General features: G+C 39.0%; 1 protein-coding gene across 2 annotated transcripts; it reads right to left on the bottom strand.

The window, feature by feature from the left end:
- Positions 1 to 12,803: 12,803 nt before the first annotated feature.
- Positions 12,804 to 15,555, bottom strand: cxcr3.2 (chemokine (C-X-C motif) receptor 3, tandem duplicate 2). 2 transcript variants are annotated; one of them, XM_056269940.1, is made up of 3 exons: positions 15,526 to 15,555; positions 14,590 to 14,715; positions 12,804 to 14,506 (listed from the first exon to the last, which is right to left on the bottom strand). In XM_056269940.1, exons 2-3 carry the CDS (start codon positions 14,623 to 14,625, stop codon positions 13,394 to 13,396), a joined length of 1,149 nt encoding a protein of 382 aa, XP_056125915.1. In that variant the 5' UTR covers positions 14,626 to 14,715; positions 15,526 to 15,555; the 3' UTR covers positions 12,804 to 13,393. The 2 variants fall into 2 exon arrangements, with proteins under 2 accessions (XP_056125915.1, XP_056125914.1); XM_056269939.1 differs by having other exon boundaries at positions 12,804 to 14,499; positions 14,580 to 14,715.
- Positions 15,556 to 15,822: the final 267 nt, after the last annotated feature.

Below are 15,822 nucleotides of genomic sequence, written 5' to 3' on the forward strand. Positions count from 1 at the left end.
AGTGAAACTCCATTAATGAGAATATTTAGTCTAAATGTTTATATCAGAAGTAACAGTTTAAATCATTCTTTTATTTATTTAAAATGTTATTGTGAACACATGCTTCTTGACGGTTTTGTAATGAACACCGTAGTTAGGACCGATGATGAGTAGCGATTGTGCTTCATGACTGTATTTGCAGACTTTGACATTTTATGATATATGTACATTAAGGAAAATATTTCCTTTTTACACTGTGTTCTGCAGTTCTCTAATAAAAGGGTATTTCATGCTATTCTGTATCACATGTAGTCGCGCCATGTCCTCCTGCGCTCCCGTTGTGGACAATGTGACTGTAAAGCAGCGCTGATTATTATTATTATTTTTTTATACATTTTGAATTACGTTTGGATTTTACTAGATGTATATAGCCTAAAACAATCGGCACAAATAACACTGTTGGATTTAATCTTCATGATAATGTGGATATAACGTATGAAATGGAGTGAAAATTAATTGTCATTAGTTCTTATAATCGTTCTTCTCACATTTATTTTCTACAATCTAACTTCAGTTCACTACCTCACCATCTGTGTCGCCAATTCCCTTTGTCTCCAGAATGTGCGTACGCACGGTCAAGAGCATCCTTACGGTGCGCACTTATTTACGCCAAGTTTATTTTTTATAAATCCCGATATGTGCGTGGAAAAATGCGTACGCATATTTCTATGCCCATTTTGTGCGTACGCAACGTTTATACATCAGGCCCCTGGTCTGTTCAGTCATTTTTGACCATTGTTTATTTAATAAATAACAAAATAGTTAAATAATGTGTTTTCTTAATCTGGGTGGTTAAAAACTTTGGTGACTTTTAGATATGCAATCTGAACAGTTTATTGCAAAATGGCACTTCAAAATGATTTTAAAAATGAATACTAAACTAAATAATAATAGTTGGAAAATGTCGAAAATGTAGAATTCGTTCACAGCAAGTGGTGTCGTGGCAGAAGTCAAGAGTCTCAAGTCAGGAGTTCCAGGTGTCAAAAGAATTGACTTTATTGTTTCAAGCAATGAAGGCGAGATGCCAGCTGATCATCTAACCCTCTCGTTTAAGACATCTCTTCTTATACAGTCTTAACACTTGTCTACAACTTGAGCATTAATTGGCGTATATTTAATTTCTATGAACCCATCCTTCTTTGTCCGGTTTAATTCATTCCTAATCTGTTTTGGCTTCTTTTTAATGATGGTGTGTCTATTTAAAAAAAAATAAACATTTAGCAACTTATTATCATTATGGTGTAAGCTCTTGGCAAGTTCAGCTTAAACAGAGGCCTAAGATCATGGTTTCAGTCATATCATTGTGCAGGCTATAAACATATCTTAAACCCCCCCCCCCCCAAAAAAACCCCAAAACAATAGAAGCTGCATAAACGCTTCAGCTATCTACTGGCCATTATTGTCATAACATTGATTTTGACCTGACCTGACATGAAGTCATGTTATTTTTCTTTTTTCACCAGATGGCAGCAAACTGGCACAAACTCAAAGCATAGGCTACATGTAAAAAAGTAAATTTTGTGCATGTTACACACTCAAATTGATTTGTTTCGCTATATTGTGTGGCCCCCCTCCCCCTTCCTTTTTTATTAATTCAAGAAACATTATGTAGCAACATTGAGAATGTACCAAACACGAGGGAAGCGTTCGTACATAATCAAACACAAGGGGCTGCATATTCCAAATTATCCCTGAGGCTATGAGCCAAGAAGACCTTTTGTTGCTTAACTAAAGGAAGAATGTTGTCAATGTTTTATAATTTGGCAAGAACAGATCTGTTCAGAAATATTGAAACAAGAGGCCCTAACAAGGAGTCACCTGACCCCTGCGACTAAACAGACTGAACCATTCAGGATCCCGAGCAAGTTTTCCCCTCATCAATTATTATAACTCCTTAAGGCTGAAAAAGTGGACTTGCATACAAAATACCCTTTGTCTTGAAGACAATTATTGCGAACTGAACCCTCACGTGGTAAACACCACGGATGCGACGCTGACCATAAGGATACACACACACACATAAGGACTTTCCTCCAATTCTCCAATACCAATAAAACTCATCCCAGGACAATTCTCGATGGACTTTGATTATATGTTGTTTCTACAATATATGTGTGTGTCTCTCATATGCTTAAATGCCATACAAGTCATGTAATTGTTTTGAATATTAGAGATACTGGAATGAAAGTGTCGTGTTTCCTATCATTATGCTCGTATGTTTTTAATTCAAAAGATGGCTTGATTGAAATCTGTGTAAAAATGTTTATGTTCTTATAATAGTAATAATGTCTAAACTGTTGCCTCTTGTTCTCTCTGCTAAGGCCTGCAGAACAATGAGACCACAGATGACACATGATTCGCGATGAGAGAAGGGGAGGGGGGGTAGAATAGACCCCCTTTTCAAATAACCATATAGTATCTTATTGTCCGAATTCCAAATTCCTCCTGGAGGCGGGACAAACATTTTGACTTTAAAACCTTAGACCCGAACACAGAAGCTCTCTCTGAACGCTCTGGTCTTGCTCTCTTGTGATCCTCTCTCTTGTGATGCGCTCTTGCGCTCTTGTGATGCGCTCTGAACGCTCTCGGGAAAAGCTCTCTGGACTCGCTCTCTAAGCTCTTGTGATGCCCGACGCCGGGTGGAGCCGACGATGGTTGTAACCATGTAGACGCAGAGACAAATGACCCAAATCAAGATATGGGTTAAAACAGATTTAATTGAAGCCATCTCGTCTCACTTTCCTTTCTTTTCTTAGTTTGTTTCTTTTCCGTTAAAAGTCTCGGTTCTAAGTTAAGTTTTGCTGCAAAGTTTCGTTTTAACGTTTCAACTGCAAAACCAGCTTTCAACTTCAAAGACTTTCATTCATCCGCGCCAACACACCACGTGATTGGCCGCCCCAAGACATCTATCCAGGCACGAGACAGCCAGCCAACCAACGGACCGGGAAACCCCCTTTACGACAAAAAGGAGAATCCCCAAAGCAACGCAAAGGACAAGCAAGTAACGCCTCCAGACTCTTAACTGGTGTTTAATATAAAATTGAATCACCCGCCTAAGAAACGATAAAAGGGTGAAATTAATTATTGATGCTTCGTTCAGGTTGTGTCTTATAAGTGCATAGAATCTTGGGAATCTCACCATCTAACTCCTAAAACTCATTCTTCCTCACTCTCTGTCTTTCTTCAACTTGTATGAATGCGTGTGCGTGTGTTTGTGTTAGATATTTGTTTTGTGTGTTAGCCATAGGCTTATAATCAATAAAGTATTGTTTGTATTTGAAAAGAGAAGCATTACTTGTGATATGTGCTTACCGATTTATTGTCTTGAACTTCGATCTAAGTTACCTATGCTTTGACCCTTGATTTATTTCTTAATTTAGCTGTTAGCTGGGAATCAGTCTTTCTTGGCCAAGAAGATATTATATTTCCTAGAATTAATAATTGTTTATGCTTTCCGTTCATTGGATGAACTGATAAACTGATCATATTATTGATTTTGCTACAGTAAATTCTGAAGATAATTCAATTATTAATTATTGATCATAATCTGTTATGAATAATAATTAATTATATTTATACGTGCGTACTATCGCTACATTATTTATGGTGGAGAATGCGGGCAGTTTAACCTAAATTGTAAGCATATACGAAGTAATTTATCTTTTCATATTGTGCGGATGCAAGATCCGAACCTGCGAAAGTCTGTGTGTGACGGATGGAGAGCGCGCAGCGCGCGCCCTGTTTGAATGAATCTGCTGCTTGAGAGACGCACCCCAGAAAGAGCTGTTAATCTGTCTGCCTCCATATATGTTATTTTTTCAACTGCAGTAAAATAACCCAAGATATAAAATATCACACAACAATAAGGTGAGAATTGAGCGTGTTCCTCAATTTCTGAAATACCTTGATTATAGCTTACTGACGTCTGCGTGTTCCAGCGTCTGTCAAAGCTATACATGTGTGTGTATCAGCCAGAGAGCTTAACAAAATTATACTGCAGTAATTAAAATAACTATATAAGAACGAATATTCTCCTCACAGAGCGATGAGCGTGTTCCTCATCTAACGTTATATATTTTTATCCGACTCACAGTGCGTGTTCCACTGCGACCCGTGATAAACATAGAAGCAGTTATATTTATCTGATTGTCAATGCGTGTCCCATTGCAATCCTAGTAATAAACAGCTGTTTGTCTATGTTTGCTTGTATGTTGGTGCCTGTTCAATGAATTCTCGGGTAAACACTGCGTGTGTCCGAATGTAATTGAATAAGAGTCATTTTAAAATTGTGTTCAAGTAAAGCTTGACGTGGAACTTAACCAACAGTTAACGTGAAGAACCCTGTTGTTCATGTGCCCAGATAAACTTGCACAGAGACGATCTGCCGAGGTCGTCATCGTTCCATCTATTATAACGCAAAGCTGTCGCTTGCTTAAAGTTAATATCACTCCTAATAAACTGAGTGAACCCCACGTCGTAAAACCAGCTAAAGCTACGAGTGGTGTATTTTTGTACAGTTTGAAATGCGCCGACATTTCCCGTAATATGATCGACTGTTACTGTACATGCATATTCTATGAACATTGTTGAAATGCGCCGACATTTCATGTAACATGCGTAACTGTTTCCTAACTGTTGCAATTCACATGGTTGCCCACTAGAGTTTGTTTGGTCGCTATAGTTACGATCGTGACACGGAAGTCTTTACCAACGCTTCCGGGGGAACTCCGACCTCTCGCATGATCAGAGCCACAGTGTAAACAAACCCTTTTGGTGGCTAAGCTAGCTAGCCCTTTGCCAAGCTAACCAAAGCAGTTGTTTACAGTGAGGCCTATATGCTAACGCCTTTAGCATTATTTACGGTTATCAGTAGTATTAACCTCAATGGTTAAATAGTGTCTGTTTGAACAACGTTAAAGTGATTTAACCATTTAAACACCTTGACTTTACACCTGTTGGTCTTTTCTTCTGTCTTATTTACCTTTCCCATATCTTACTTAACCCATATTTTCCGTGAAAAGGAAGTCGTTTGCAATTATTAATTCCTTTACCTGCATTTTACTTGCAAAAGAAAATACTGGTTTATGATTATTAATTGTCAAGTTCGAATTTGATTTTTTTTAAAGGGAATTATTAAATTAAAATTATATTTTTCTTAACAGGTAATTTCTAATGATTTCTCGATTTATTTTGAATAAATCTAATTTCATAATTTCTAAATTTCTCTTTTAGATCTAATCACAGGCAAATAAGTCTTAAACTTTGAAAGTTAAGAACTTATTCCACCAACATTTTCCCTATTACAAAATATTGTTAGACTCATACTTGCTTCTTATTGTTATTGCGTTGTATCCTCCTTTTCTCATTTATTTCAGTTGTGGTTATAAACTTAACCAATCTATTTTACTTATTCATTTACCCCCTTTATTTAATTTTCCTTTCTTATTTTGTCCACTATCATTATTACTTTCTTTCATCTTCATTACCTCTTCCTTTTTGCTTGGAAGTGACACACCTGAGCCTCAAAAGGAGACATTGGTATCTCACTACGAGTTTCAAATAAATCAGAGATAACCCTCTCTTACAAAAGTTTATTTGTGAATGTTTAGTTGTTTGGCAACTGTCAATTCTATACTCGTAGTTCGACAAAAGGCTCCAGCCATTTGTGGATCCAATCTCCTTCCCTCCTTCCCTTCTCACATCTTTCCTGTGCTGTCCTGCTTTACTCCATCCCATTCTTCGCACTTGTAGGGAACATACCTGGGAGAACCATCAACCGATTCAAAAGAAAGAGAAAGACAATCTTTCCAAAGAAATCATTAGGTATTTGATTTTTTAATCAAACCCCCTCTGTTCTCCATACTCTCCCTGCATCTATTTACGCAATTTACAATTTGACATCTCATCCAAGATCAATTAACAGAGACAAGTGTTGAGCAACCGTCGCCTTCAAAGCATCCCTGCTGTAAGCGGTCCAACTGACGGTGTGTGGTGTCAATCCTGTCAAACTCAGAAAAGAGGTATCAGCATTATTATTGTATTATTTTTCGTTGTAAACATAAACAATAATATTGTTTACCTTTCTGGAAACAGATTCTCTTTGATAGGAAGCATTTACGAGATAAATAATATTTCCCTTAGTTAAGAATTTTCTTTCTTGTTTTTTTTCTCTCATTGAAATTGGTTAACTTTTCTCTCTTTTTCCCATACTCAGTTGAGTGACGTAGTCCTCACATCACGAGCTGAAACCAGCTTTTCATTGATAGAAAATATTTAGTAAAAATATTTCTCCCATTGAAAAAAAAAAACCCTTTACAAATTGAGATTTGTTTTAACCTTTTTCTCTCTCTTTCCCTCACTCAGTTGAGTGACGAAGTTTCCCCATCACTAGCCTACCTGTCTACACTGAGACCAACACGTAGACATTACAACATTTCACTATTAGTGTATCATCACTGAAACGACACTTAGCTGTTCAACCACATATAGGCTTATACCCCACACAGATCTGTGTCAGTCTCTTCACCCAGCGTGCCAACATGTCATGGACGACGAACCCCAGTGCCCAAAGGGATGACGTGGACGCCTGGCTCAGAGGCATTACAGACTGCCTCACACCAAAGACAATTGAACTGTTATTATTTTTAATAATAATCATAATTCTGAGAAGATTCCTGACACATGATTCAAGCCACAACCACAACCACGTGGAACTAACCAAAATAACCTGTTCCTTAAGCAATGCCTTCACAGCCCAGCTGAAACTAAGCGACAAGCACATCACCCACCTTCAGGAGGAGCTGACACGTGCCCAGAGCCGCATAGACAAGCTGGAAGTGAAAGTCCAGGACGACTTCAAGTGTCAGACCACTGAGTTCCTGAGAGAGCTGATGCACACTCAACACTGCACAGACCAGCTCAAAGCGAAAGCTCAAGACAAACTCAAAGTGCCTGACGAAGCGGAGCAAGAAACAAAGAAACAAGTTGACAAGCTCCAAGAAGCCCTTGCAGTCACTGAACGTGACAAACTAGAATTAAAGACTGTCCAAAAGCACCTGGTAAACCAACTGCAGTCTGCTGAACATCAGCTAGAGAAATCCAAAGCTGACATTAAAGATAAGAACTCTGAAATTAATGCTCTGAAAGACCACATGGAAAGGTGCAGCGCTGAAATGGACCATCTGACCCAACAGCGAGATGACGCCAACGACGAGCTCTACGCGGTCAGAGATGAACTCCAGCACATTTTCCAACAGAAACCAGAGCCAAGAAGGGAGAGACCTCCCTCAGCATCACCCCTGCTGAGCAGAACAGAGTCCTCCATCCAAGAACTGGCATACAGTGAAAGAAGTGAATGGCCACAACCAAAAACGTCACAGGCCTTCACCCCTGAACTCTTCCCTGCTAACAAACGAAGAGAGCTCATCCAGGCAGACTCCAAAGCTGCACAGGGGATGACCTTTAAAGATCTCAACCAGCTGGTGAAGAATATCACTCAGTTCAACCCGAACTCCACAGAGGGTCCCGACATCCAGACCTACATCAGAGATATCAACTTCCACCTAGAGGTGAGACCACATATGACTGACAGAGACAGATTCTACCTCCTCAGATCCACATCCAGTCCAGAGGTACGAAGCTTCCTAGACCGAAAACCTGCTCATGTCAAGTCAAACTACCAGCTGCTATGTGAGACACTGATTAAAGAATTCACAGGCCCAGAGTCGGAACACGGTGTGTTAATCGCTATGGAAACCAAACAAGGTCGACAAGAGACTCCCCAAGCCTACTACCACCGCTTTCGACAAGCCTACTTAGGTGCACATAACAAACCTGAACTTGAAGAGGATGTGAACTTCAAAACCTTCTTCCTGAGAAACCTGCACCCCGGATTGAGTCATCATCTTGGCATCATGGCCTGCCCAGGCACAATGACAATTCAACAGCTACGTGACCTGACACACAAGGCCTACATCAAACAAAAGATGAACTCAAAGAAAGGTTTGAAAACATCCACAGTGTCAAACTCCATCAGCCAAGACACAAGCCTTGCACTGGAAGACACCCAGTGGCATGACAATACCACAGTCCTTCGTAAGGAGCACAGAGAACGTGACTCCCATGTCGCTGACACCTACTACACTAACCGCATGGAAATGCCATGGGACCAGCCACGCTTCTCAAGTAACCCACAAGAAGGAAACCACTGGAAACCTAACTGGACATCCAAAAGCCATCAACCAAGGCATCCAAAAGCACTCCATGTGGGTACTCAACAACGAAACCCACCTTGGCACCACTCAGTTAAACACAGCACTGAGTATGCCCAAGAACCAGACAGTTTACCCTCAGAAGACACGGAGCAACTAATGAGGCAACTGAAAGTTTTCATCGGAAATGAAGTAAACATGGATGACGAACAGGATGGCGATGGAACGGAAGACCACCGTTTCATCTGATACACCTTCATAATGAACATGAAGACCACTTGCTCTACAACAACACAGAACAAAGTGGCCTCTCACAGTCAACCACTGACAAACACCCAGAGGTACCAGAAAACACCATCCTGGCTACCCATCACTCATAAAGAAACCACCAAACGAGCTCCAAACTCAAGAACCACGTGTGTGCTACAGCAACAACAGTATGCACAGAAGGTCAGAAAGTCTGTCACAACCAGAAGGCATCATCGGAGGAATGCAACAACGGAGACCAAGTTTCGCACTACATCTTCACACATCCGTGCCAAACTACCTCCCAATGTCTGCCAGAGAACTTCCTGCCTTACTGGATTGACCCCCAGCAGATCACAGAAGAGCCCTTTTCCAAGGCAAAGATGCAACAAGCTCATCAAAGCTAAGCCATCAAGCAAAAGGGGGGGAGCAAAACAGACTGAGACAGATCTGACCATACATACATACATACATGCACTACACGACACCCCTAACATACCCACTTACATACAGAAGTTAACCACCTCTACCGTGCAAAACATTCAACAAATATGTTTTCCCCCACAGGTAGAAACTAACTTCAGAATCTAGCTTAACAACTTAGCTACACTTACCATAGGAAACATGGTAACTACCCATCCAACAAGTACACCTGAGAACACCTCTCACTACATCATGATACCTGACACCTTAGCTGCGCAACCGTAGTTATAAATCATATCAGGAACACTCAACTGCTTTGTTTTGTTTTACTTCTTCCTTCCTTTCCTTTTTCTTTTATTAGGTAAAATGCCTGTCCACCCCATAAGGGTCAAGGTCACAATAATAGGATTGACACACCACTCCTATATTTGTAAGTCACCTTAAAACGAATGTGAGCCAGAGAACTCCCTGCATCATTCGTATCACAAATTGAAAGGTAAATTGGTCTAAACCTAGAACAATTTAGAAGAGAATAAAACAAACAAATCAAATTTAGTCACAAAGTTGATCAATTACCGTACCAAAACAAACTAGAATAACGGTCCTAAAATTGAACTAAACTTTATTCAACGTGATTGACTATTTTGAGAGAGTGAACCTGTTTAGGCCTAGATAATCTAATGCCCTGCACCAGTAAAGTGACCAGTCATGGAGGTGTTGTCTTGTTGTTTGCTGTGTGTGTTTGCTTCCTCTACCCGTTTCTCCAGCGTTCAATGATGTCTTCTCCTCAACCCATCATCGACCGAAGGGGGGATATGTAGCAACATTGAGAATGTACCAAACACGAGGGAAGCGTTCGTACATAATCAAACACAAGGGGCTGCATATTCCAAATTATCCCTGAGGCTATGAGCCAAGAAGACCTTTTGTTGCTTAACTAAAGGAAGAATGTTGTCAATGTTTTATAATTTGGCAAGAACAGATCTGTTCAGAAATATTGAAACAAGAGGCCCTAACAAGGAGTCACCTGACCCCTGCGACTAAACAGACTGAACCATTCAGGATCCCGAGCTAGTTTTCCCCTCATCAATTATTATAACTCCTTAAGGCTGAAAAAGTGGACTTGCATACAAAATACCCTTTGTCTTGAAGACAATTATTGCGAACTGAACCCTCACGTGGTAAACACCACGGATGCGACGCTGACCATAAGGATACACACACACACATAAGGACTTTCCTCCAATTCTCCAATACCAATAAAACTCATCCCAGGACAATTCTCGATGGACTTTGATTATATGTTGTTTCTACAATATATGTGTGTGTCTCTCATATGCTTAAATGCCATACAAGTCATGTAATTGTTTTGAATATTAGAGATACTGGAATGAAAGTGTCGTGTTTCCTATCATTATGCTCGTATGTTTTTAATTCAAAAGATGGCTTGATTGAAATCTGTGTAAAAATGTTTATGTTCTTATAATAGTAATAATGTCTAAACTGTTGCCTCTTGTTCTCTCTGCTAAGGCCTGCAGAACAATGAGACCACAGATGACACATGATTCGCGATGAGAGAAGGGGAGGGGGGGTAGAATAGACCCCCTTTTCAAATAACCATATAGTATCTTATTGTCCGAATTCCAAATTCCTCCTGGAGGCGGGACAAACATTTTGACTTTAAAACCTTAGACCCGAACACAGAAGCTCTCTCTGAACGCTCTGGTCTTGCTCTCTTGTGATCCTCTCTCTTGTGATGCGCTCTTGCGCTCTTGTGATGCGCTCTGAACGCTCTCGGGAAAAGCTCTCTGGACTCGCTCTCTAAGCTCTTGTGATGCCCGACGCCGGGTGGAGCCGACGATGGTTGTAACCATGTAGACGCAGAGACAAATGACCCAAATCAAGATATGGGTTAAAACAGATTTAATTGAAGCCATCTCGTCTCACTTTCCTTTCTTTTCTTAGTTTGTTTCTTTTCCGTTAAAAGTCTCGGTTCTAAGTTAAGTTTTGCTGCAAAGTTTCGTTTTAACGTTTCAACTGCAAAACCAGCTTTCAACTTCAAAGACTTTCATTCATCCGCGCCAACACACCACGTGATTGGCCGCCCCAAGACATCTATCCAGGCACGAGACAGCCAGCCAACCAACGGACCGGGAAACCCCCTTTACGACAAAAAGGAGAATCCCAAAAGCAACGCAAAGGACAAGCAAGTAACGCCTCCAGACTCTTAACTGGTGTTTAATATAAAATTGAATCACCCGCCTAAGAAACGATAAAAGGGTGAAATTAATTATTGATTCTTCGTTCAGGTTGTGTCTTATAAGTGCATAGAATCTTGGGAATCTCACCATCTAACTCCTAAAACTCATTCTTCCTCACTCTCTGTCTTTCTTCAACTTGTATGAATGCGTGTGCGTGTGTTTGTGTTAGATATTTGTTTTGTGTGTTAGCCATAGGCTTATAATCAATAAAGTATTGTTTGTATTTGAAAAGAGAAGCATTACTTGTGATATGTGCTTACCGATTTATTGTCTTGAACTTCGATCTAAGTTACCTATGCTTTGACCCTTGATTTATTTCTTAATTTAGCTGTTAGCTGGGAATCAGTCTTTCTTGGCCAAGAAGATATTATATTTCCTAGAATTAATAATTGTTTATGCTTTCCGTTCATTGGATGAACTGATAAACTGATCATATTATTGATTTTGCTACAGTAAATTCTGAAGATAATTCAATTATTAATTATTGATCATAATCTGTTATGAATAATAATTAATTATATTTATACGTGCGTACTATCGCTACAATTAACATTATAAACCTTCGTCCAAAGAAAGAAAGAAAGAAAATCATTTCTCAAAGAGTTCCAATATATAGCATAGTAACTTTTTTTTCTTTGAAAAAGAGTGTGTATATCTCTATTATTATTTTTGGAGCATTGGAGATTATTGACAATAAAAAAAGAAATAATAAAAATATCAAATGAGGTCAATAAAAAAACAATATTCATAATCTTATTTCTTCTCCATTGTATAATAGCAAGAGGTTTTTATTCACATAAAAATGATACAATACAATATGCAAAAATGGTTACATATAATAGGCCTACATAAATGAATATTTACAGAAACAGCTGACAAGGTAGCATCTCAAAACATACAGAAAGGTTTTGGGTCATTTCATCTCATATTCATACAGTAGAAGTTAAGGAAGACTAAACTATTGTCTCTATTAATTTAATGGTGAAACTCAGCAATAATACTTACTCAGAAAAACAATAATAAAAAAAAAGAGTAAAGACCACAGCTTTCTGTCCGGCATTTTCTTTATTGAATCATGACATTTGGGTGTGATGAATCATTAGGGCTTGGCTTGGCCATTATTTAACAGGCAAAAAGGCTTAAGTTTATGTCACTCCAATGCCAATGAGTCATGCTACTTGCTATAATGGGTTCAGAGTTTGGCTGGTTAGCAGAAATTGACATTAACTAACAGCCACAGAAGGAAACTTTTAAATCTTCAGAGCTGTTGCTCAGCAGATACAAATGCTCTCAGCCGCGGTGCTGAATCTCCAGACTTGCTTTTAGCTAAATCCTTATACTCATACCGGTACTCATATATACTCATATACTTATATATATATATATATATATATATATATATATATATATAACGTTTTCATGTCAAAAATTTACATTTATTTAATTGTACTAGTAGTAAATATAAACACTTACACAACGCTCTGTAAAAGAGGTCATTTTAATAGCATTGGGAAAAAAACACACATATTGCTCTGTTTCCTTTGTGGCTGCAGTCATTCTCAGAATAAAATGCATCTTCAGAGTTTAACATCCTCCCAATCTACAGCTGAACAAGAAACATAAAGGAAGTGAGTCACATAATCTTTATTACAATTTTAATGGAACCTACACTTTATCAGAGGAGGCAGCACAGTACAAAAATACCAATAAAAACGTTTTACAAAAATTACATTAGGACAAGACATCCTGTCATGATGTTCCTCTTCTTAAATCTCAAAAAACAGATTAATAAAAACATAAACAAAGCTCAATTTGATGTTACAGTATTACATGTTAAGAGTATTTATAAAGAAAGAAAAATAAAGAAAGAGGATATGGAGTCTGAAAACATGTTTTCAGTTCCTTTTTTGTAACACTAAACCCAGACAACTCGGGATGATTCACTGTCATTTTTACAACCACCAGGAAAAAAAAAGCAGATTTGCTGATGTAACAAAATTTTGTAAAAAATGTATGACAAAGTCTCCTAAATCAAATGGATTTTAAAATAAACGTGCTGATGTATTAGACAATGCAATGCTTTTAAAAATGAGAACATGGAAAGGTTCGGTTTTAATATCACTCAGACTATACAAACTGAAATCGGGGTTCCTTTCCAATTCCAAATAAAAACAACCATCACTTCTTCTCTTGTTAATGTCACTTGCTCTCTTTTCAGGCCATGACAGAGAAGTACGAGGTATTCTCACTGTCAACTGAGCTGAATGATCCAGTAGGCCTGCGGTTGGTTGACCCCCGACCGTTTGCCCATCCTGCTAATCCGAGGCAGCCCTGGGGTCCTAAAGCAGCCTTGCACATATGGGCGAGCTCACGACGGAACTTTACCCCCACAAGGCCGTAGAGTAGTGGATTTAAAGCGCAATGTGCCAGCCCCAGGCTTTCAGTCACCAGAATGCCCACATCCAGCACCTTGTTCAGCCCACAGCTTTTCGCAATGACCCCGAGCGTCTGCAGGCTGTCGGTAAGCCGCAGGGCATTATAAGGTGCCCAACTGACCACAAACACAATAACCAATGAGACGATGAGCCTCAGAGAGCGCCGTTTCTGCCTGCGCGTGGCGTGACACAGTGCTTTGAAAATGCGAAGGTAGCAATACAGCATGACCAGTAGGGGAATTACGAATCCAAGAATCAAGCTAACCAGCTGCATGCCGATCTGCCATTGCTGGAAGCTCTCTTGTGAATACACTATCTGGCACATCCACCTATTCATTCCATATATTTCCACCACTTCCCGGTAGAGCATGTCCACCATGGCCAATCCAAAGCAGACGACCCAGATGATGGCGCAGGCCAGCTGAGCGTGGCAGGTCTTGCGTCTCCAGCTGATATTGATGGCATGTACGATGGCCAAGTATCGGTCAAAGCTGATGCAGGCCAGGAATAGCACGCCACAATAGACATTCAGCGAGAACACCGTTCCAGCTAATTTACACATGAACACGCCAAACACCCATCCGTTGATCCACTCGACAGCGAAAAATGGCAACGTGACAGCCAGAAGGAGGTCAGAGATGGCTAAATGGAGCAGGAAGGTGTCTGTCAGTGAGAAGGAGCAGGGACTGTGTCGAGACTGCCGATAGCGGCGGATCACACACAGCACTAGAACGTTACCAACTAGCGCCAGGATAAAAACTAGGATGTAAGCTATAGGGGCAAAGCGACCAAGAAACTCCCATGTTTCCTTCAGACTGCAGGGGGCAGCAACGGCATCACCATGGACATCGTCTCCATTGAAAGAACTGTTTTCGTAGTCATAATCTGTGTACTGTATAACAGAGCAAAGGACTTTTCAATATTTTGTTATTTTCCTAATTACTTGCTAGTTTTTTGATGCCAACTATCACTTACCCAATAGTTGTCTGTGGATGCTGTGATGTTCTTCATGATGTTCTTCAGAGAAGTGAGACATGCAAGTAAAACAGTGGGCACGAGATTCACTCGTCTCTCACGCTATCTTGTATATGTCTCTCCTTTCTTTTGGGAAAATGTCAGTAGAGAAAAAAAGAGGGATAGAGAGTGAGAAGTCAGACCACAGAAACTGAATCCTACACTTTTGTATAACCACTGCAAACGGGAACTGAAGGCTGAATCAACAGAGAAATAAAACTCTTTTGATTACAAATAAACATTGAAATCCCCAATTTGCTGAGGGCAGACATAATCAAAAACTTTCTCGAAAACATCTGGCAATTTCGTAAACTAAAAACAAAATTATAATAATGGAAAGTTGGTTGTGACAGGTTCGTAAACCTGAATAAAAAAAAAAAATGTTATGAAAAATGTTGGGTAATTTTATGGTGCAAAAGCGGGAATAGTGGAGTACAACTAGAGGGAACTGAAAGTGCTGAAAATTAACATTGCATAAGTTTGCCATATGCAATGAAACATAATATACAATTATGAAAAATAATATTTTTACCATTATGTGCCATTAACATATGTATTTTATATTGTATTTTTGGAAGAAGTGAAGTTTGAAGGAAAAAAAGAGTCATTAAAAGAGCTAGAGTTTTGAGTCATTAAAAGACAAGGAATTGATTACTTGAATCAAGACTGAATGAAAAATAGAGAAAATATTCGTATTTGTTGCAATTCATATCAAAACCAAAAGATTTTCATACTGCAGTGAATCTTTTGTGTGTGTATATATATTTAATTAAAAAATATTTAACAACATATAAAATACGTACGAAACATTTTCAAATATTCATATAAAATAAACACTAATCTATTTTTTAAAGACTGAGTTGTATCAGAGTAACAGTAGAAGTAGAAGTCTCGTACCTGTCCTCTCTGTGCTGTCTATTCACGGGTTGTAGATCAGATGGTGGTCTGATTACTTCTGAAAATGTTCAGGAAACACGTTTATCTTAGTGCTTCCTGACTTTTTTCTCTCTTCCCTTTTTGCTCTTTCCACAAAAACATAACATACTTTTTAAACATCAAATATGTAATATATATTAAAAGTGCCTGTAAAAGCATTTTTTGGTTACATTTTTTTCTCTTTTACTGCTCAGTTATATAATTTTGTTTCCCTTTAATGATATTCTTATTAGTCTTTCCTGCTAATAAACAGTAAGC

The sequence above is a fragment of the Rhinichthys klamathensis genome, unplaced genomic scaffold, assembly GCF_029890125.1.
Source record: "Rhinichthys klamathensis goyatoka isolate OS25496 unplaced genomic scaffold, OSU_Roscu_1.1 h1tg000295l_1, whole genome shotgun sequence".
Classification (NCBI taxonomy): Eukaryota; Metazoa; Chordata; class Actinopteri; order Cypriniformes; family Leuciscidae; genus Rhinichthys; species Rhinichthys klamathensis.

Bases quoted from the DNA above. Each gene is read 5' to 3' on its own strand.
- cxcr3.2 (XM_056269939.1), bottom strand. From the start codon at position 14,625: ATGAAGAACATCACAGCATCCACAGACAACTATTGGGTAAGTGATA. The intron at 14,500-14,579 runs GTTGGCATCAAA...TACAGTACACAG, and splicing joins CAACTATTGGGTAAGTGATA to ATTATGACTACGAAAACAGT.